Source organism: Podarcis erhardii, assembly GCF_964252035.2.
Source record: "Podarcis erhardii genome assembly, chromosome: 6".
Taxonomy (NCBI): domain Eukaryota; kingdom Metazoa; phylum Chordata; class Lepidosauria; order Squamata; family Lacertidae; genus Podarcis; species Podarcis erhardii.
Window position 1 is genome coordinate 31,341,617 of NC_138510.1, and position 22,936 is coordinate 31,364,552.

A 22,936-nucleotide genomic window follows, 5' to 3' on the forward strand; every position below is an offset into this window, starting at 1 on the left:
CACATGTATTCAGATACTCTTTAAAAAGCTATCGTAATAAAACAGGCAGAAACACGCACACCCCAACATGACTTACTTGTTCTTTAGAAATTCTGATTGCCTTATTTAGGTCAGACTTGCAGTAGAAACGCACGTTATTGACAGGGTTCTTCTTTTTCATTCCATAATCCATGTTGATAACCTTCACAGAGGCAAGTCAAAGATAAAAATGTACTAAAGTGCATTGTAGGCACATATGTTAAGAAATCTAAATCATTTAAAATGAACATTTAAAGAGATCATTCTTACATCAACAATAAAGTCTTCAGGCTTTAATCCAGGCTTGTGAGATAATGTACTGGGCTGGGACTTGGCAATTTCTTCAGCCATCTTACTACACCGTTCCTGCAGGGTATAAAACCTTTTACTTTTTTGTGTATTTGAATCACTGTATTTCAATCATACACTCAGAAACTGATGAACCAGACCCATGATTAATTTTCAAAATAATTTTCTCTCTCACGCACTGTACAATGTGACAAATAAGGTATTTGATATCACCATAATATGACAATCAGTAGTGATGACTTTTAATGCTGTCATAGCTTCTCTTCAGGCAGACTAAGGCAAAATTAGTTATCCATTAGAGAGAAAGGAAAGAAGGTTGGAACATTTTATTATTGTTGAGAAATGCTCAATGTTTTGCCATGCTTTTATTATGTTGAAAGCCAAAGTAGCTGGGGCAACCCAGTCAGATGACCGGGGTACAGGTAAGAATTTATTATTACTATTGTTGTTGTTATCCAACAAGTTGATGCAAACTATTGTAAAAACCTAGTAACTCTTGTACTTAATGCTTAATCCAGGGGTTACCAACCTAGCACCCATGAAAACCACTTCTGGCACCCCAACACACCTATGAGCTTTACTGAAGAAGGGGCCTGTCTGTGGCCTTTATATTGATTGCTCTGTTGTGCAGTGCTGTTTCTGAAGTTAAAAGAGCATGCCTGTTTCCGCTCTGCAAATACAATCCTATGTCTACTCTTTGGAGGGAATGTTGAGGATATATGGAAGAAGATAAAAGGTTGCTAGCCTGTGCATTTTGTGGCCTAGAGAGGAGAGGAAGAGTGGTAGCTACCACTCCCTTTATTGCCCAGAAAGACAATTTGTTTCAGGATTCAGGGGAGGGGAAGGAACAATGGGGATGCCTTCCTCACTCACTTCATGAAGGATGCCCATGTGATAGGGAAGGACAGGCAAGAACAGCCTTTTCCCAGCCTCCAGTGGACTTTTTCAGCAGCTTGGAGGTGGGAGCAGGAGAGAAATGCAACAAGGATGTTGCCCTCAGTTGCATCATGACTAGTCAGCTTGTGCTGGCAAAGAAGGTGTGGGCTTTTCCAAAGGTTCTTTTCGGTCTAGAAAGTGGTAGATGTTGTTTCTGCATTGTGGTGTGGCTGGAGAGAGAAGTGACAGAGATGGCCTCCCCAGGCACTTCATGGACCATGCACCAGCTCAGGCAGGCTTTTGCAAGGCATTTGCGGCAAGATAGGGGAACAGGGGAGAGATTAGTGATCTGTGAGGAATACAGAGAGAGAAAGTATGTAAAGAGACACTATGGAGAGACCTGGTCTGAATAGAGATATTGGATTCTTGTCTCATTACATATGCTAAATCTATTTTTGGTCATCTGCATACTATCCCTTGCTTTTTCCTGTAGGACTAATTGCAGTCGTTAACAGTCGTCAACAGGTTTACCATACCCATTGAGTCAATCACCCATCTCCTACTACCCTTCTGAGAAAAACCACACCTCACCCTCCCACTATATATAAGGGTCTGGTGACTTCTGCAGAAGTGTGCATGCATACAAGAATCTATACCCAGAACAAGCTTAGTTGGTCTCTAAGGTGCTACTGGACAATTTTTTAATTTTTCAATGTAAAGAGAGATAGAAGCCAGAGGTAAGCAAATTGGTACTGGAAAAAACCAACCAGTACATTACTCTATGATCACACTTAACAAGTTAGTAGAGTGAAAAAACCAATGTAACTTGAGAAACTGTGCCCACCTTTGTAATTTCTGTGCCCTCTTGGGGCTGAGTCTGTCCCAGGTATTTATACAGGTCACGCCGCTCTATTTTACATAAAATTTCCCGTGCTTCTTTGAGCTCTAGTTCATCAGAATGAAGAATCCTTAAGAAGATCTCATCTGCCAGTATTAAACAAATCAAGTCATTAAAGCCAGTTTTTCTTTTGCATAATTGAAACACGTATTATCTGTCAGAATTTAAGAATTTTTTTATGCTATTATAATCGTAGTCAACTGGAAATGATCTTTTATATATCTGCAAAACGAAACTCACAAGACCACATTCAATTCAACAGTCAGATCCTGCTGTGTCTCAACAGGGTTAAGATATAGTTCTGTGGGTCTCTTCTCTAGCTGCTCTGGCAGTAAACGAAAGGCACCAGAACGTAACATTTTTGAAAAATTATATCCTCAAACAAATCAAAGCCCAACAACCTCAACGTAGTTTATGGTAAAATGTGCATAAAATGAAACCAAATCAGGAAATAACATTTTTAAAAAACACACCAAAAATATGCACTCATAAACCTAAAGAGCACAAAGGAAAGCAGCCCTAACATAGTCATAGCAAGAATAGTCTGTTTTTTGAGCTGAAGACCTTCCTAAACAACCAGGTTTTGTGCAATGTCTATACACAGCAGTAAAGAAGAGCACAACTAGAAACATCTGACTCTACTTTACTAGTAAATAAAACTTCAATTACCACACAACTGGGATTAGGATCGTGAGAAGTAGTCAAGGGCAAAAGGCTTGACTTTCAAACAAGCATTTATTTCCCAAGGCTCTGTGAAAACTGGCAGGTCCAGTGTAAGGGTTGGCAAGATTGGGCACCTCTCAAGGATACCCCCACCCCACTAACAATAACCGCCTGCTTGTTCATCTGCCTCTTGCTTCAACATGGAGGAGATGAACAAAGAGCGTCTCCACCCCCACCGTTCAGTCCAGACAGCTAGCAATGATGAGGCAGAGGAGCAGCTGCCATCACTGGAGTGAAGGGACATACTTACTGAGGTAGAGTGGTACATTGAGGGCATCTTGTCCAAGAACCACCAAAAACCTGGGCTCAGCACTAGTAACCAGAAATTTATACATCCCTCATAGCTTCCTTTCCGTTCCTCCATTGCTTTCCGTTTTGTCCTGCCTTCCTCCTCCGCCACCAATTTGAGTAACAAATCTTTCACTTCTACACAGTCACATTGGCTCCAAGATTCTCACTGTTCCTGGCTAAGCCCTGGACTCTCTAGCCCAGGGGTCAGCAAACTTTTTTCACAGGGGTCCTGTCCACTGTCCCTCAGACCTTGTGGAGGGCAGGACTACATTAAAAAAAAATGAATTCCTATGCACAATGTGAGGGGGGCAAGTAGTCCCCCCCCTTCTTGGTTTGCCGCCTGCCTCATTTGCCGAAAGGCTGGCGGAAGTGGCACAAAATGGGCTTCCTCCCAGCCTAGAGAAAGAAGGCGCTGCGCTTACCTTCCCAGGGGCTGCCACAACCACTGCCGCTGCTTCTTCTCGTGAAGCGGGTAGGCAGAGCAAGCTTGTCCGCTCCGCTCTCTGGTCCACACGAGCACCAGGGCGGCGGCGGCAGCAGCGAGAGGAAGAGGCCGAGAAGCTGCAGCTCTGCCAATTAAACGCCGCACCTGGTTTACCTCAGCGCAGTACCGGGACGTCTCTGCCAATCAGAGCCACCGCTGCTCGGCCTCTTCCTCCCGTCACCATCGCCAGGAGTCTCAGTTTCGCAGCGGGTTCTGGCTTCACAGCACGGGCCGGATTTAGGACGCAGGTGGGCCTGATCTGGCCCGGGGACCTTAGTTTGCCGATCCCTGCTCTAGCCAGAGTCAACCGCTATTTTGGTTTCAGTTTTGAGTCAACACCATCTAATACATACTCATCCTACCAAGATTTTTACAGGAGCAATAGATCAAAAAAAGAATTTGCCTAAGCAGTTATATATCAACCTATTCAAATTAAACGAAGCTAATAAGCTCCTTAATGGCTTACAGAGGGGTAAAAAGAGAGAGAGGGAAAAGGAGGAAATCTTTATTTTTCTCTTTCACGAACCACCACTTAAATAATTTTAAAACTGGGAGAGGGGGAAGTTTGGCCATAGGGGAACAAATCCATTTCTTATACTATAAATAAATAGTTACTTCTTCAGACCTAGAGATACAAACACTTGACTTCCTTCATATGCACACAGCAGAATATATAATTCATTTACATAAAGCAATGCACTATGTTTCATTTAAGTGCCATAACAAAATGGCACCCTGAGAGAAATACTTCCTAAATTGATGCAATTAGAATTTAGGTGTCAGTCCAATAAGCCCATACCTGTTAGCTTAGTGTAGGCTTCCATGTCTTCTCGTGCTGTAGCGATATTGTACTCTTTCCCTCCAGATCCCTTTATGATGATATGTGGGTTAGCTTTCAAAAGGGCATCTGTAATCCTGATATGAAACATGCAACACAAATGAGGAAGAATCCATAATTTCAATATTAACTCCAGATTTCACAATGGCTTTGGAAATTTGGAAAATTATTTCTATGGCTAAAAAAGAGTAATACAAAAACACCAAAGCTGATAAAAAAATTAAACCATATAACTTTTTCTAGTCATCAAAATCCACTTTGAAAAACGATTAAGGAGGACAGGGACATTCAACAGTTTCTCAATGAAACACTCCAGAAGTAGGGCTACAACCTTTAATTGATCAATTGCTTAATATTAATTATTTTTTTAAAATTAATTAAATTCAAATTGGTTGAATTAAAACACATCCCTAAATAAATCAGGCAACCCTTTAAAAAAAAATATTTGTAGCTGGCAAGCACCACTGTAGAAGCATTCCTCCTTCAGTCATACATTATTAAAATGAATTAATATGCAAGCTCATACAAATGTAATTAATCTACTAACGTAAGATTGGCTAGGATTTATTTGGATACTGCCCTGTCTAGGGCATATCAACATGGACTTACTTACATAGTTTCAATGATGTTGCTAATTTTATGTTGGTAGGCTCTGCGGTGCAGGCAATTCCGTGTGTGGAACATGTCATACAAATTTCCAACCTCCTAAAGTCCAAGATAAAAACAGTCTTTCATTCATCTTTTATATTAAAACCACAGTCCCAAGACTTATGAAACATTCAGGGCAGGTACTTCACAAAATGTTTGTTTTTGTTTTATGTATGACTGTTGTAAACCACTGTGATGTTCTTTATGAATAGTGGTATATGTTGTTATAAATAAATAAAACTTGCTGGCAGCAAACTTTTGCTCCTTTCACTTAATGGTCAGGAATACATGAAACAGTCTCTCCCATAAATGCTCATAATAATGTCCGAGAGTGGGTAGCAGGGATTCAAGGGCAATTTTACAGAAATAGAAGATTGCCTGAAAATATTTTTTTTTTAAAGAAACAGCATTTACTATCTGGTATCAGGAGCCTTCCCAAGTGCAACCCTATGTGTATAACCTTAGAAATAAATTGCACCAAATTTAATGAGCCTGGTAGCCAGGTGAGAGTGTATACGACTGCAGCCTTAATCTGCAAATTCTACTTTAATTCCTCAAATTGGATGTTTGTTGCTGAACAACTAGGGATAAAATAAAAAAAGGTTCCAGGACAAAGAAATAATTAGACCCTTCTAAATAATCCATGCACAAGAAATATAAAAATGTATTCCAGAACACTAGAGTAATCATTTTTGCAATTAAGATTACTTTCTGCTTATGTGGAGAGGCCTCATGGGGGCTCCTTGAAAGTGGAGCAGTGCATGAAACACAGGATCCTTGAGATAAGATGATTCCTTGCATGCATGAGAGCAGAATGCTCATAAGTTGGTGGATACTTTCCTTGCTTCTGTACTGAGCTTTGCCTTCTACAACCTTGTAACTGAAACAATTTTGTGTGGTTACATTTCCTGTTTCTTCCGCTTAATGAAAATACAGTAATCCCTTATCTTACGCACACATATAGCCAGCCAACCCTTGGAGCTGCCTTGCAGCAAGCGGGTGAGAGACAGCATCCCCAGGATTCAGAGAGCCAGTGTGTCGAACAGACCTTGCCCAGCAACCAAGGCCAAGACCTTAAAAGCTCATTTTGTGCTGGGCCGTTTGGGTTACCAGGTTTGAAAAGAGCTCTTAGGCTCTCTCTCTTACTTGCTGGGCAAGGCCCGTTCGACATGGCAGCTCTGGAAGATTATGCATGCTCTTGTGAGATCTCACAGGAAGTCAGATTATCTCGTGAGAGCGCCCCAGAACCTTGCACAGCCCGTGTGCTGAGTGGGCCTTGCCCAGCAAACAAAGAATAGCTTAAAATCTCATTTTGCGATGGGCGACACTAAGCAGACCCGGAGTGAAGAGAGCTTTTAAGCACTCTACCTTGCTTGTGACTTGACTTGCACAGACCAGGGAGCAAAGTGGAAGAGCAACCAGATGCATGGGGATTAATGCTGGAACTAGAGAGAATAAGACTGCAACGATTTGTACCTGCCTTCCATGATAACCCAAACCTTCCCTACCCACTATCTCTAAACTTATAGTCATGATGACTATACTAACTCCATTATCAGAGGTAGTATGCTTCTAAAAACCAGTCTCTGCGTATGACAAGCAGGCGAATGTTGTTCTGCTCATGTCCTCCTTGTGGGCTTCCCACAGGCATCTGGGAATGGATGGCTATGGCAAGAACGCAAGGTTGAATTCAACATACTTTTAGTCTGATCCAGCAGGATTCTTTTTATGTTCTAATTTATGGCCCTTAAACACCGACGCCAAACCACCACCACATGGTCACCCATAAGCTATAGTAAGCCTATATACTCCCTACATGTAGTGAGGCTGGTTGAGATGCAAGGTAATGGCTTGGCCAATAACTCGTGTTCCCAAAATTCCGTTTTTTCTCAAACTTTCTGTTCTCAAACAACAGAAAAAGCATATATTGCATTGTCTCCTATTCACTTGAAAATGCACTTCTCAATTTATGTAGCACTAGCAGACTCCAAGTTTATCTCCATCTGGACTCATTACACCCACAGTCATAAAGCTCACTGGGTGGCTTTGTATAAACATTAGCTTTCAGGTTAATTTGCCTCTCAACACTGAGTGACAGCAAAATGAGACGGTGTTTCCCTGAGCTCCCTGAAAAGGGGGGAGGGAATAGAAGAACGAAATAGACAAAAAATTGACGGGGAGTTTTTCAAGCTGCCAACACTATTTTAGCTGGCATTCTCTACTTTCCTCAAGAAAGCTTACCTTGTCACGGGTACAAATATGCTTCTTTCCCTCAAATTCACAGACACGAGCAAATTTAATGAAGCGTACGTAATCAAAGTTGTTCTGGATTCCAAGATGGTGACAATCCCTAAATATATTCCAGAAACAGGCAGGAGGTAAGGTCATTCAATTATGAATTGGGGGGGGGGAACGGAACATTTTAAAATTAGGGAGAGGGATCAGGAAGAAGTCTCCACTGGGGACCTCACCTTTAAATAATGTAAAAGGACTCTCAGGGGATTCTTTTCACATTCCCAAAATATAGATATATAATCTCCAGGCACACTTCCATAATAGCAACTGCAATTATCTTCAGACGAATTATGGTTTAGCATGAACCTGCGGCTGCTTTGCTCCTCCCAGGCTGTTCTGCTGCACTAAGCCATAGTTTGGCTCAGAATTCTCCTGGAAAAACCAAGGGTCTTAAACCAGAGAGCGAAGGCACAGCTCACTGGAAAGAGTTAAAACACACGCCTGCTTGAGACACTAAGCCAAGCCATGGCTTAGTTCAGCATAGCAACAGAACTAGAGAAGAGCGAAGTAGCTGCTATCTCCTCCCTCGGAGCCCCAACACTCAGCCATGGTTTGGTTTAAAGTGATGTATGAAATGGGACACTGTTTAGTTTGAAAAATATTGCTAGATGTTATTTAAACTGCTTAAGATACTGAAAATCTCCAAGTGGTTTCCATAAAAACAACAAAAATACAAACATGTGATAAAAACAGAACACAGCTGTATTTCACAAATAAAACTGAGCAAGTCTACAAAACAAAAAAAATTAAAAACGAAGAGTCAGACAGAGTCCAGGAAAACATAGGCAATATATTCTGAAAAGTTGTTCAAGGGCCATTATGATCTCTACCTTTTGAATTACCCAAAGCAGAGTATTCCAGAGAGTGGTTGCTATCTCCAATAAGAATTGCTTCTTCTCCTCATTCAGAAACAGTTGTAGTTTGTAAACCTACCAAAGTTGGTAGTGGGCACAATGAGCTACTGAGGTCACTTGAGCCTCTAGTGACAGCAATGGATCTAGGAGCACCCCCAGAGGGAATGCAAACCCATCAGAACTGCTGAACAGCCCATCCATAGGGTTTCCATCCAGCCCTCATCCAGGCACCGGTTTAAAATATGCATGACTTCTCTTGGTTCATATGTTACAGAGAAACAGTTGGGTATCATCAGCATATGGTGCTACCTTGCACCAAATCTTGTAGAGGTCACCCCCAGCAGCTGCAAATAGATACTGAATTTATTTATAAAAATATTCATATGCCCTGCATCATAAAAATATATCACAGTGGCTTACAACAACACAAGACCATAGAATAAAATCATAGAAAGTACCTGGAGTACATGGACACAGAGAAATACCTGGGCTAGGTATCTCTCTATATGAGAGGTGGGGGACCTGGGCCCTCCAGATGTTGCTGAACCATCCCCAACCATTGGCCATCCTGGCTGAGGTTGATGGGAGCTGGAGTACAACATCTGGTGTGCCACAGGTTCCTCATTCATAGTCTATATCCTGCTCATACTGTACACATGACTCTCTCACTTAGAAATATTTTTTCATGTATTTTTATTAGTTTTCAATATAAAAAATACAGGGTTAACCAACAAGCATACAGTTTATATGGCATGACACCATGCAGTATTTAAAGATAGATAAAGAGTTTTTAATGATAAGATAGATATCCCATTTAACTTGGACCAATAGGATATTCCATTAATTGGTTTGTCTATAGGTAAAATATTTCCAGTATTGTTTCTCTATAACAGAAATCTTCCAAACGCTTTAAAATGAGCAAAGTCCATACCTGGCAAAGTAATCCCATTTATCAACATCGATGCCACTTGTTTTGTTGGCTACTATCTCATAAAGAAAGCCTTTTTCTTCAGGTCGCCCACGGTAAGGCCACTGGAGAAAGGGGTGGAAATACCCAAAAGCAAATAATAGATTACAATAAAGCAATCTACTCTGAGCACCAAACTGGCATGGAAGTAGGGTTCTAAGAACTCTTTGCACATGCTGGAACAGATTAATTGATACCTGCCAATACTTTACTAATAAGAGATAAAAATTGGTGCAGCTAATAATCACAGCCTAGTTTTGTGATGGAAACAACCTTGGCTAGCCAGGTAATTAACGTACACTGGAATATGAATGCAAGGAGCACAGCCCTATTGCTTCACCTGAACTGTTGACCATGGTATTCTTATCAGTCAATTGTCTGGTTTGGGTCTAAGTAGTACTACTCCTTCCTGGACAACTGGTTTCAATCAGATTGGCAAGCACACGGAACAGGACATTGTTGGCCACAGCAGCACATTTAGGAAATTCAATTCCATGTGATATTAGGCAAACTCCAGCTTTATATTTTGAATCCGACCCTGGAAACCCATTTTCCCCTCAGTCACTTTTAACAGTTAATTTGAACTGGGCTGCAAAAAGAGTATTACTATTTGATTTATAGTGTGCTTGCTTCTGTGGTGGCTTTTAAAGATGATTAAAAAGTTTGGCTGTTTTTAACATATTCTGCATTGTTTTGGTGGCTGCCATTTTTATACTTGTACATCACTTTGTGAAGTTAACTCTTTAAAAGTTGTTCACAGAAAAATATTTATTGAATAAAAATTCACTTTTATCCAAATATCAGGATAAGCAAATGAAGAGCCTGCAAGGTGACCTCTTACTGTGTCACTTGCAAATATTCCCTTCATCCAAAAGGAAGGGAACCATTAGATGCACCTCTGTCTTTTGCATGCTTACTCGGTAATACTTCTTTCTGCATAGACATGCACAGAATTGCATGAAGTATGAAGCAGCTCAGATCATTCTTTGATCTACCCTAACGCATAACGATTCTCCAAAGCCTCATGCAGAAGCATTAACCAGCTCTGCTGCCGTGCATTTTTAACTGGAAATGGTAGAACAGAGTGGAACCTTCTGAACACAAAGAATATGCTTTGCTGTTGAACTATGGCCCCTCTTCCAAGATCTATAAAAAGCTCAACAACCAATGGTTCAAAAAAAAAAAAATGAATCTCCCACATGCAACACCTGTCAATTTCCCGTCAAAAAAGATAATGCTATTAAGCATTTTTTCCATTAAATTGCACAGTATTTACAAAGCAGAAGACTTACTGAACTACTGTTTTTTTCAGTCTTAATGGGTCCTGCTATCTGCTCTTTGATAAAGTCTATATCTTCATCTGGCTTGAGACCATAATACTTCAAGACTGGTCTTAGATCATTGGAATCAATCAAGTGTTCAAACATCTTAACAGAAGCATCTTCATGCTGCAAAAAAGGAAGTTTTAATTATTATTAATCAAAGCATATGCTGTCAAAACAAGCCATCATAACTGTATACAAAAACATTAAGACAACATTACGCCATGGTTTAATGTCAGGTGGATGAGCCTGACGCAAAGCATTGTGTGTGTGTGTGTGTGCTCCTGCTCCCCTCACAGAAGCTTGAACAGAGTTCATTTTCACTTCTGCAAAATCCCAGCTTAATGTCAGATTTTATCCAGGGATTCTGGTTTAAAACAAAATATTTAAAGTGCCATAAAAAGCAAATTTAACTAGCTTGTTAAACAAGCCAGGGTTTCTTTAAATCAGGTTCCCTCATTCAAGCATAATGCTGGATCTCCCACTGCTGCAGCAGCGGTGGGAGAAGAGTTGTTTCCTAGTTTCACATTCTTTCTGCAGCTCAGCTGCTGAAATCACTAATTCTTGATAAGCAATGGAATGTTCAATAACCTGAGATGGCTGAAAATAGAAAGGTACTTAGAACAGCAAATGAAGCAGAGAAGCCACTGAAAGAAGACCCTAGAAAGGTTAATGGAACAGAATCTCTGTGAGAAGAAAGGACTGAGAAAATTCATAGAATTGTGGGGTTGAAGGGACCCCAAGGGCCATCTAGTCCAGCTCCTTGCAAAGCAGGTAAACAATCGCCGACAAATGGTCATCCAACCTGTTTAGAAACCTCCAATGAACTTCACCACTTTCTGAGTGAGTCCATTCCATGTTTAGTCAGAATCTTCTTTCTTGTAATTTGAATCAAATGGTTCAGGTCCGACCCGCTAAAGCAACAGAAATCAAGCTTGCTCCATGTCCCATGTGACAGCTATTCAGTTAATTGAAGATGGCTATCATACTGTCTCTCGGTCTCCTCTTCTCCCGGCTAAACATACCCAACTCCCTCAACCCCCAGAACTAGACACAGTGCTCCAGGTGGGGTCTGACTAAGGCAGAAGAGAGTGGTAGATAAAAAGTAGGAATTTTAGTGACTATATTTCACCAATATGGTAACTTTTTAAAAAAAAACAAAAAACTTCAGGAAATGTCTGGGTAATTTGACTAAAAAAAACACTATAATTGTTAAATGTGGTTAACATATTTTTAGGCAAGCCAGCATTTCCTTTAAAAAAGAAAGCAGTAATGACTGGTTGCATACCCACCTTCCATGCAGTTCCCGGACAAACACGAGGGATGAACCTTCCATCATACATGTGTGAAAATGGTCCATGACCTGAAAGTAAGAATTATGCAGTTCATCTTTACCTAGCGTGCATAAATTGCTTCATTAAGATATTTGGGAAGTGGCTTACCCAAATCATGACAAAGACCAGCAATCTGGACACACAAAATATCCCTTTGGTTGATGTCCAACTCTGGTTGTCGCTTCTGCAGTGCCCGGATCAAACGGCCTGCTAGATAGCCGACCCTGTTGCAAGAAGGCAAAAGGTTCAGCTCTCCAGTTCTTGAATTTTAGGGTTATAAATAAAATAAAAACTTGCCCCACATTATATATTGTGGAATACCACTAAACTTACTTAGCTTGTGAACTGCAAACCTATAGAGCAAGGCTGGTCCAAGGACCACATTGCTGGTCAGCCACATCTCCAAGGCCCACATGCCAGTGATGGCTTTGACCAAGGTATGCACACATACCACCCACAAACACCCACATTCACTTGACATACAGGACATAGCACACATTTTCATTCTCTCACATCTGCAGTCCAAAACTCAAACATACACTCACACACAAACACGCAAGTATAATGTGCACACATACAAAATCAGCATTCCCAGCACTAGGGTAGAATGACCATAAAGGCTGCTGTTTTACTCTGCAGAGAAGGATCTGTGGAAGTTAAAAGGCAGCCTTTCCCCACCCCCACCAGCACTGGAGTGTGGGGGGGTGAAGCTGCTTTGTACTCTTAAAAGGCAGGCTGTGGTCCATCTCTGATTTCAGTGCTGTGATGCTTAGTGCTAAGACTGGAGAAAAAAAAATCTCTTCGGCTGAAATTGCTTAAAATAAACTAGGGGAGGAAATGCAACTAAACTCCCTCTCTTACTATGCCTGCAAATTTCATACAACGCTGCCTTAAAATTTTTTTTTTAAAAGGTTCAAGTCACATCAGCCGGCCTCTCTATCCGCCAGTAATGTGCATTCTTAGGAAAGCAAGCAAGCAAGAACACAGCCCTATTGTCAAAGCAAATAGCATTTCTTTTCATCCATGAGTTTTAGTGGGAAAACTCAGCGTCAGAAAATCTGCTTACTTAGTTGAGTTTGGGTTTGGTGAGCCTACATCCTCACGAAACCAAATATTGAACACACCAGCATATGAGATGAAGGGTACGTCTAACTTTTACATATATGTTAATCTCCTTTAATGGAAGTTAAGTATGTTACCGGGAAATTGGAAGGGGGGGTGAGAGACCCCCCCCACACACAAGGCAGAGACAAAAGAGTCTCCGCTGCACATTACCAAACCATTCACTCACACACATTTCCCTGCCTTTCACCTGTCAAACCAAATCCCTTAGTGTCAAGAGAAAACAGCAACATATCTGCAAAGGTATTGCATCTGCAAGGGAAGCTCAGCTCAGGAGCCTTTGACTCATCGCTGAGTGACAGGTCTCCAACAAAGGAAAACAGGGAAAGTGTCAATACCAAATGTAGCAATTCACTGATAAATGTATCTATGTACTAGCTCAATGGGAAAACTTTCGAAATTCATAAGAAATCACTTGTATCAATCTTCTCAGTTCCAATGGCTTTTAGGACCCAGGGAAATGAGGTATAAGGGGAAGGGTGAGAGAGCCCACCATAAGAGTCTGCAGAGCCTTCCCAAGCAGTCATGACTGATATTCTGCCCCAAGAGTGTCAGACAAATAATCATCTCAATCACAATGCCTAACCACCCCAAAGTGGAATTAAGCCTGGTCAAGACAAAGGTGTGTATTTGACTTGACTCAGGGACCTGGAAACTGTAAATACTTTCCTTTGTACTGTGATGGAGTAAGTGTGAAAGACTATATTTGAGTGACAGGGGTATGCCTGGATCTCAGGTTCTGAGACCACACCTTTTCTGTGACATATCTATGATGTCTTAGTGATGCATCCCAAGATGTATTATGAAAACCTTTGAAATACTGATGTAACCCACTGATCGAGGCTTCCGGCTGCTTCATCTTTGTAGTAGTTTATTGCAACAATAATTGGCTGCTATTTGGCTTCTATGTCCCGCTTTGAAGTCTCTTGCTTGTGACCCTGAACTGAACCTAAGAGAGTCACTGTTAGGTGACTGTGGGGTGCTCCAAGGACTCCCTGTTACAAGTAGCAGTGCTTTTGTTTTACGATAGATTACTATGGAATTCAATGAAACTGCAATTACTTATGTTCAGAGGCACAACCAGTCTGCAGTAACCTGAATGGTGGCATATACCAGTTCAAAAAAACCAGATATCTGCAAAAAGAATGTGTGCCTTACCCAAGGGAATGCTCAAAACGGTTGTGCGATGCTCCTGGGAAAACATAATAAGTGCCACCCAATTGTTTAATGTATCTTAGACGCTGAAATTGAGGTGTGTCAATGATCCGAACAAGAAGAGGATGCATTTCAATATGACCATGAATCGGGTCATTAAATACCTGGAAGATGTAAAACAAAATGTAAAACTATTGCAGACATATGAAAAGCACCAGAAGAAAACACTTTAACTTTCACTTGCTTTCGCTATACTCAAAAGTTAGTACAACCACTGGATAACAGAAAGAATATATGGCTGCCCCTGTATGCCAAGATGAGCTCCAGCAGATTTAGCGGCAAGACCAATAGGTCCAACAGCCAAGAAGGTGGATACTGCACATGCTGTAGAGGGAAGTGAGGGGCAGATGGACCTCATCAACCTGGGAAGGTAGTTGATCTAGGAGAAGGAAACCCGACCCCAATCCTCCACTGCCTTGAGGTACCGTATTTTTCGCTCTATAACACGCACCTGACCATAACACGCACGTAGTTTTTAGAGGAGGAAAACAAGGAAAAAAATATTCTGAATCAAATGTTGTACTAAACTATTTAATAAACAACCGGTATATCAGAATCATATTACAACCATGTAAAGTCAACAGTGTTATTACACTGTTGTAATAACACACACTGTTGTAACCATAACACGCACGTAGTTTTTAGAGGAGGAAAACAAGGAAAAAAATATTCTGAATCAAATGTTGTACTAAACTATTTAATAAACAACCGGTATATCAGAAGCATATTACAACCATGTAAAGTCAACTGCAGTCAACAGTGGCATTAAGAACCATCATCACTGTCATTAACAAATGAAGAGAGAATTTTAGGTTTGAGTACTCTTCTAGTCTTCTGTGAATATTTGAGGGAGTCATCCTCCCCCCATGCCGATGGGCATTGCCATTCATATAAGGTACCAGTGTGCATGCACTTTGTCTTGAGATCATTGCAGTCTGTGAGATGGGGCTTACCTGTACCTGCCCCCCCCCCGATATTTTATTGAAGTTGGAAGAGGGAGGGAGAGCTCACATTTGTCCTAGGCAAAGCAGCCAACTCCTATGGGCCTAGGTGCCTTCACCCCCCCATTAAATATTTGAGGGAGTCATCCCCCACCCCCCATTGTGGTATGTGAGGTGGGGCTTACCTGGCTGCCCCCCAATATTGTTTGAAGTTGGAAGAGGAAGGGAGGGAGGGAAGGAAGAGAGAGGGGGAACTCACATTTGTGCAGCTGCCTTGCCTTGAACGGGAGCAAAAAGAGGAGGAGACGACACAGGGACACGAGCCTTGTAAGCCGCTTTGTTTGAATTCACCGGTGAGGTGCTGGGGGATGGACGGAAGGGGATGCCCTCTTTGTCCCTCCTTCCGGCTCATTGTAAAGAAAGCAGAGCCGCTTACATGTGTGTAAGGGAGAGCCATAGAGCAGGCAAACACTGAGAATCTGAATGCGCTCAGCTGTGCCGGCTTCCCTCCCAGCGACGGAGGAGGAGAGGAGAGGCTGCCGAAAAGCCAGCAAGAGCGGCTCTTCCCGCCTGCATTCGCTCCATAACATGCACACACATTTCCCTTTATCTTTTGGGGGGGGGGGGGAAACTGCGTGTTATGGTCCGAAAAGTACGGTATATCTTTGGGAGAAGAAAAGACTAAGGAGTAAATCCTACTCAAATCCAGAGTGGAACCCCTAAGACGGTTGGATGGCGCCTTGTATGCATCCTTCTGGCAACTCCTACAGCCAAGCAGGTGCCAAATGTATTGCTCTGCTTTCCTTTGGACCACATTAGTGAGGCAGCGAGTGGGATCTTGGCATCTTGGCATCCAAGGACCTCCATGTATATTGTCCAAGCTTGCGTCCTGGAGAGATCACTTTGATGCTGCTAACACAGCCATTCACCCCTGGAGGCACACTCCACTGTCTCTTGAGACAGACGGATGCCACCAATATGGCTGCCATAAAAAAGCTTTTAGTTCCTTAACTGACTGACAAGTAGCACACGCAAATAAAATAGATGTTGAGAACATGAAATGTGATAAGAAGTTTGTCCAGATTCAGATAAAAAAAAATCATACATTTGTTCTTTGAGCTAAGCTATAAACAAAAAACAAAAACATTGGAGAATTTCTGATCAAGCAAAACGTTTGTGTCCCCCAAATCAATTGACTGACCTACCTATTCCAAACCCTCCCAATCTAGATTCCCCAAACCCAACTCCACAGATGGCAGAGAAAACTACACTCCTTTATCTTCTCACACAAAAAACCAAGAATAAGCCCCAAATACCTGCACCTCCCTACCTCAGAAGGAGGATGGGGAATCTCCAACATAGAAGCATATTACAGTGCCAACCAAATACACCATATAACCCCATATATACTAGAAGATGAGACAAAACAATGGATACACCTAGAGAGGGACAAAACTGAAAATACCTGCACCACAGAACCCCCACTCCTCCCAAACAAACTAAGGAGAATTCGCACAACACTTAACAGGTACACACAGAGCATGCTCAAAGCATGGAAAACAGAAATAGGCAAACTATTCCCAACCCCAACGCCACTAATTCCCCTGGCATACCACCCATTATTTCATCACGCAGCACAAAACCTCCAGATAAAAACCTGGCAAACCAAAGGCTTATATCGTCCAGTAGACTTCTATAAAAATAACAAACCTTTGTCAACACAAGAAATACAAGACAATCTAGAAGACACCCTGTAGTGAAGTTGGAAAATCTTGGTATGTCAAACGCTGGATCACGCAGAAGTAAGGTAAAACTCCCTGTCTGTAGAGGTGTGAATCAATTACATCTTGACTCTAGGCAGGATGAGATGTTATCTGATTTGTAGACCCTGGCACAGCTGAGGGCCTGAGTGTGGATTGGGTTGTCAAAAGGTAAAGGAGGCTATCAAGTAATTTACAACTTGGGAGCCTGGTATGCGTAGGAGAGGCCTGGGAACCGGGAGAGCCTTTTGATCTCAAGGTCTCTGAGGCTAAACAAAGTTCAGCTGTGCCAGTCTCCTGACAATCAGAAGATATAGTCTCATCATACAGCCATTGGTAAATTGGTAATTAACCTGAATAAATTATTGGTCCCTAACCTGTCCTCTGTGTGGGTTTTCAAGGATAAAGGATTTGGGAATAAACTAACATTGCTTTCAGATTAATGTAAATGCTTCTCTCACCTTCATTATGTCAACATGCCTTTGTCCCAGTTTGCTCAGACAATTCAGAAGGTTCTGTCTCACTCCGGTCCTGAAAGTGATCAAGTATAAGTTAAGTTGACCGTTCCATATTTTATTAAATAATCTAGTGGACGCTAACATTAAGTTAATTGCTACTGTTCAGTGAAAACATTTTAAAAAGTTTTCAGTGAAAGATCTTCAAAAGATCTGAAACCGAAACACTACCAATTCCATGAAGATTTATTCAGATGTCAAACTGTAGTGGTTTTAAAACATACTTTCTCCAAACTATAATCTGTACCCAATATTTGCCAATGTGGTACAAAAGAAGATGACTATGCATCTGTTTCTGCACACACAGTCACCAACATATATTTGCTTCATTAATTTGATGGTGGTTTTGTCTAGGAAATCTCATTTAAACAACATGCAAAGGTAAACCTTGTTTAATGAGACTGTGCAAAAATGCAGGCTACTGCAGAGAACCTCACAGTTTCTTTACTCCTTCCCAGTCCTTTTTGCTGTTGTACCACGATGACCTAAGCAAAGATTTTGCTTAGCATGTAATCCAAACCAGGGCTCATGGTTAACCTCTCACCTAACTAAACACCAGCAAATAGTTAGGGTGTAGAGAGGCTAACCATGCGCCCTGATCTGGATTACATGCTAAGCAAAATTTTGACTTACGACAGCATGGCAGCAAAAATAATTATGGAGGAGAAAGTGGCTATAAGCAGCTCTCTGGAAGCCTGTGCCATCTCACTAAACCAAGGTTTGCCTTAGCATGTTATGCAGTGCCATAAATCATTCTGGAAGGGGTGCATTTCTGCATCATAAACAACAAATATGTTTGATTACCAAAAACTGCACAATATTCCAGTAGCCCTCTGTGTAAAAAGGTGTTTTTCATAAATTGTGTATGAATAGAGGTGTTATGGTAATATTAAAGGTATTCTTTCAATACAGTTTTAGTAACATCTGTCAAGTGTGAGATCGCAGAGAAGAAAAGTAACATCCATTGTTATGATGATTAATGTTGCAATAATTATGTAACACAATATGGCAAGTTCATGTCCTGCTTCAGTTTCCTGATTTCCTGAAAATGCTTTACACACTGGCTTGGTTTGCATGTCACATTAAATCTTCGTTACAACAGAACTGCAGATTAATGTGAAGCACTGTTGAAATCGAGGCAGCTTCACTCCTCCTCTGCTGATAAAAGATCAGGGTCACTAATCTATATTTCTTTAGCAAATGTACAAAACTCAAGGTAGGCACTAAATATAGCAATGATCCATTTAGGAATTAGAAACACAAACAGTCCAATCCTATGTGTGGCTATTCAGAAGTATGTCCCACTAAATTCAATGGGACTTACTCCCAGGGAAGCACATATAGGATTGCAGCTGAATTCAAATGTCAATAGATTTAAGTTTCCCTTACCCAATTCCCATTTTTTCAAGTTCTGATTCAGTGAGGTAAAGGAAAGATGAACCAGCAATTTTTTCCCCTGAGGAATTAAGGAGACAACAGTTAGCTTATTTCGTTACTCTTAACATTTATGTTTCTGAAATTCTTGATAATTCAAAATTCTCTGGACAGATGACAAATGAAAATCACTAGAAAAATAAGGAACGTTAAGAAACTATGCTATTCTGAATTCTTGGACCCAGAGATGTCTTACATGAATGGAAAGACAGCTTAGAATGAAGCACCATTGAATTTTCCTGTTTTCCCTATCCAGCTGCAGCCCACTGTGCATCACACACTGTACCAGAAAATTACTCCCTTCATGGGAGGTTTTTAAGCAGAGGTTGGAGGGCCATCTGTTATGGGTGCTTTAGTTAAGATTTCTGCATTGCAGAGGGTTGGACTAGATGACCCTACAGTTATATCTAATATGTTATAGAATCATATAATCAATAGAAGCCATATTTGGTATTACTTGGAGGACATGCTTCCCTCCTTAGACAAATGGGGGCGGGGCAGTGTTCTGTAACCACCACTAGGTTAACAGTAGGTAAAGTGGCTGCTTTGATGCTGTAACTAATATAATCTAAATTTATTTTAGTTTTTTATTTAAGAACTATAACACTCTTCTTTATTTCTGATTTCTGCTTTACAGGAGACCCATGAGTTCCAATTAGTACTCATTTGGTGCCGGGTATAAATCTAATATATGTTTAGCCTGGAGAAGAGGAGGTTAAGGGGTGATATGATAGCCATGTTCAAATATATAAAAGGATGTCACATAGAGGAGGGAGAAAGGTTGTTTTTTGCTGCTCCAGAGAAGCGGACCCGGAGCAATAGTTCCAAACTACAAGAAATAAGATTCCACCTAAACATTAGGAAGAACTTCCTGACAGTAAAAGCTGTTCGACAGTGGAATTTGCTGCCAAGGAGTGTGGTGGAGTCTCCTTCTTTAGAGGTCTTTAAGCAGAGGCTTGACAACCATATGTCAGGAGTGCTCTGATGGTGTTTCCTGCTTGGCAGAGGGTTGGACTCGATGGCCCTTGTGGTCTCTTCCAACTCTATTATTCTATGAAATAAATCATCATCATGCTCAAATCATAGAATTGTAGAGTTGGAAGGAACTCTGAGGGTCATCTAGTCCAACTGCCTGCAATGCAGGAATAAGCCAGTATTCATTCATACTTTCACATGAAGAGTCACCAGAATTTCTTTTCTGCAAGTATGCTTTGGTGCAACCTGAAATATTTTGCACTGGGCATAAGGTAACTAACCTAATTAGCCTCCTAATAACATAATAACAATAATAAATAGTTTACAGTTATACCCAAATTAAAATTAACTGCCAACCCCAACTAAACATTTAACCAACATCAACCTGACAAAAAGAAAACAGAGGAACCAAAATTAGAATTGTTAAAAATATTTTAAAACATTTTAGCCAGTTGCCCCAACCCAAAAGTGCATGCATGAAAAGTAATGTAGGGGATTTTTAGATCTGGATAAACGAATGACCTGACTTCTAGCTTTGATGATGTTGCGTCCTGATGGCACATGCTTTGGCGATCCTCTGATACATACTTGGTGCATGTATCTTTCCCCCACTAGAACATGTGCCTCTGATGTTATTTCCTTATTCTTTGAGAACATTACAAGTAGAGACAGAACATATCAATGCTGGTTAATGCACAAATGATCCTGTACTGCCAATGGACAGCTAAAGATGGGTCATTAAGGTAACAAAGCAGAGCAGGGGCTCTGTGCCAGAGGGCAAACAGGTGGGTCTACCTCCCTGTTGGAAAGACAAAAGGCCAGAATAGAGTTATTTGTGTCAGACTGTGGTGGCTTGCAATCCTTTTTAACTAAAAGTCTTGTTTGAGAAAGACGCGTTCCTCCTTTGGAAGGGAGGCGGCATATAAATCAAATAAATAAATACAACCCAGGTTAAAATGAAAAGGGGATTTAAGGCAGCAACCCTAAACACACTTATCGGGGAGTAAATCCCACTGAGCTCACTAGACCTTACTCCCGAGTAGACTGCGCTGCAAATGATTCTTAAGACACAGCCCTTTTAAAATGTGGGTGGGGGGGAGTTATTGGGTTGTCGTTTTTATTTTTATTACGTATTTTGTAGTTTTAAATCTTGATTTTATTCTCTGAATTTCCCCGAGACCCCTGGGTATAGGGCGGTATATACATTCAAATAATAATAATAATAATAATAATAATAATAATAATAATAATAATAATACTGTAGCCCTATGGCCATTGACTTCAGAACAAGCCATCCTGGGTCTTACTCCTCAGAACGAATAGCCTTTCCCCTTTGGGAAATTACGCCAAGACGAATCTCTGGGGCACCGGGAGAGGAAGTTTCCCCAGGGCGCGCATATATATACAGTATATATATTCTTCGCGTCCGCCCCCTAGTCGACCTGCGAGGAAAGTTCAGAGATCATTCCTATTTTCCTAGAGGTTTTCCAGAACCACCGCGAAATCAAAGCAGCAGCCGCGACTAGCCAAGCCCGGCCTCAGGCGACGGAGCCCGTTATGCCCCGGCTCTGCACTTCATAACCACCTCTCCTCACAGGGTCAGGAAGCGGGAACCGCTCGAGGGAGGAAACGGCGGCAGCAGCAGCGTCGCCTCAGCCGGGCGCCCCCTTTAAGGTCCGCCGAGGTTGAAATTCCCGGCGCAACGAGGCTGCGCAGGCGAAGCGGCTCTCCGGTCCCGCTCGTCCCGCCCCCCGCTTACCTCGGAAGCAGCGCAGCAACTCCGGGTCTTCGAAGCCGCTGCTTCGCAGGAATTCGCACACCTGCTCGATGCCCCAGTCCCGCGGGTGACTCCCGCAGGGATCCGGGGCGCGGCAGACGGAGACGCGCTTCTCCGGCGTGTGGAAGCCGTCGCCCGGGCTGGCGGGCCGGGGCCGCTTGAAGGCTCCTTCCCCGTTCCCGCTCGACATCGCCCTCGGCTTCCAGGCAGGGACACCGCGCAGCAACAGCAGCAGCCTGCTCGGGAGAGACGAGAGACTGAGCAACCACCCGGCCTTGCCTTCATATACAGCAAGACGCCTCCCGCCAGGGCCGGGGGTCACGTGACGGCAGTCCTCCAGTCAAGGCGGCCTGCGTGGCTTGCAAGGGCTTCTGTGTCTATGCTGGGTGGTTCTGTGTTGTTTTTGGAGGGAGAGAGAGTTCAGGGGCTGGTTGGACGTGAGGCTGATAAGCCAGCTTCCCTCAGCAGAGCTGGAGTTTTAGGGGAAGGCGTGAGGGGGCAAGGATGGGGCTTAAAGCTCAGGGATGGGGAACCTGTGGTTGGTCCCCATCCCATAGCTGTCAACGTTTCCCTTTTTTTGAGGGAAATTCCCTTATTCCGAATAGGATTCCTCGCAAGAAAAGGGAAAAGTTGACAGCTATGCCCCATGCAGCATGGCCAGTAGCTGCAGACCTTTGGAGGGCATCTTATTCCCCATCCGTGGCTCGAGCTCCTGCCATTTGCGCAATCCACACCATATCTCCAGTGCAGGATTTATGTGTAAACTAAACAAGCTATAGCTTAGTGCCCCACTCTCTTGGGGGCCCCCCAAAAATTTAAAGGAAACAAAAACTGGATATACATTTTCAAAATATAAGATAATTGTATTTCAGTCCAACAATTACTTTGATAAAAGACATATTTTGTTCTGTGCAAATGGCCTTAGATACCTATTAGATCCATAAATTACCATATAGCGTATATTCAACACAAAAACTCCCAACAATTTATTGTTGACAAAGGACAGCTGGACGTATAAAGGGCCCCATTTCCTTCAGTAACTTACAGGCCCTGCCTGTAACTAAACTCTTCCAGGGAAATGTTTCTTATTTACTGTTAAATATGTTGCCTTTCTTTCTAAGAAGCAATTTTAACTTAATGCATTATAAGGCCAGTATGTTCTAATAAAAGTATTGATAACGTTCTGTTGTATCTAATACGTAATGTTCTAAATGTTACGAGAGTTTATCTTGGAGCTCCCTCCCAGCAGCAATTCTCTCCCCCCCCCCCAATAAACTAGGCTTTTCATTAGGGTTTCAGGCCTGAGGAGAGGTGACAACCCTACCCAGCAGACAGTCAGA

At 42.0% G+C, this 22,936-nt stretch overlaps 1 protein-coding gene across 6 annotated transcripts in view; it reads right to left on the reverse strand.

The window, feature by feature from the left end:
• SAMHD1 (SAM and HD domain containing deoxynucleoside triphosphate triphosphohydrolase 1) overlaps nt 1-22,936 on the reverse strand; it is a 62,429-nt gene that overhangs the window by 3,008 nt on the left and 36,485 nt on the right. For 2 of the 6 annotated variants that reach the window (XM_081864757.1, XM_081864760.1), the window contains exons 2-14: nt 18,800-18,866; nt 17,357-17,426; nt 14,138-14,298; nt 11,966-12,081; nt 11,816-11,886; nt 10,494-10,649; nt 9,166-9,266; nt 7,327-7,435; nt 5,051-5,142; nt 4,399-4,514; nt 2,048-2,187; nt 289-384; nt 77-181 (exon numbers count right to left, since the gene is read on the reverse strand). The exons of 2 other annotated variants lie outside the window; for them this stretch is intronic. In XM_081864757.1, coding sequence (XP_081720883.1) covers nt 77-181; nt 289-384; nt 2,048-2,187; nt 4,399-4,514; nt 5,051-5,142; nt 7,327-7,435; nt 9,166-9,266; nt 10,494-10,649; nt 11,816-11,886; nt 11,966-12,081; nt 14,138-14,298; nt 17,357-17,426; nt 18,800-18,866 — 1,400 coding nt within the window. Of the gene's footprint in view, nt 1-76; nt 182-288; nt 385-2,047; nt 2,188-4,398; nt 4,515-5,050; nt 5,143-7,326; nt 7,436-9,165; nt 9,267-10,493; nt 10,650-11,815; nt 11,887-11,965; nt 12,082-14,137; nt 14,299-17,356; nt 17,427-18,799; nt 18,867-21,164; nt 21,505-21,578; nt 21,909-22,936 lie in introns of those variants that run through there. 2 more of the 6 variants (XM_081864756.1, XM_081864761.1) reach the window with 2 other exon arrangements.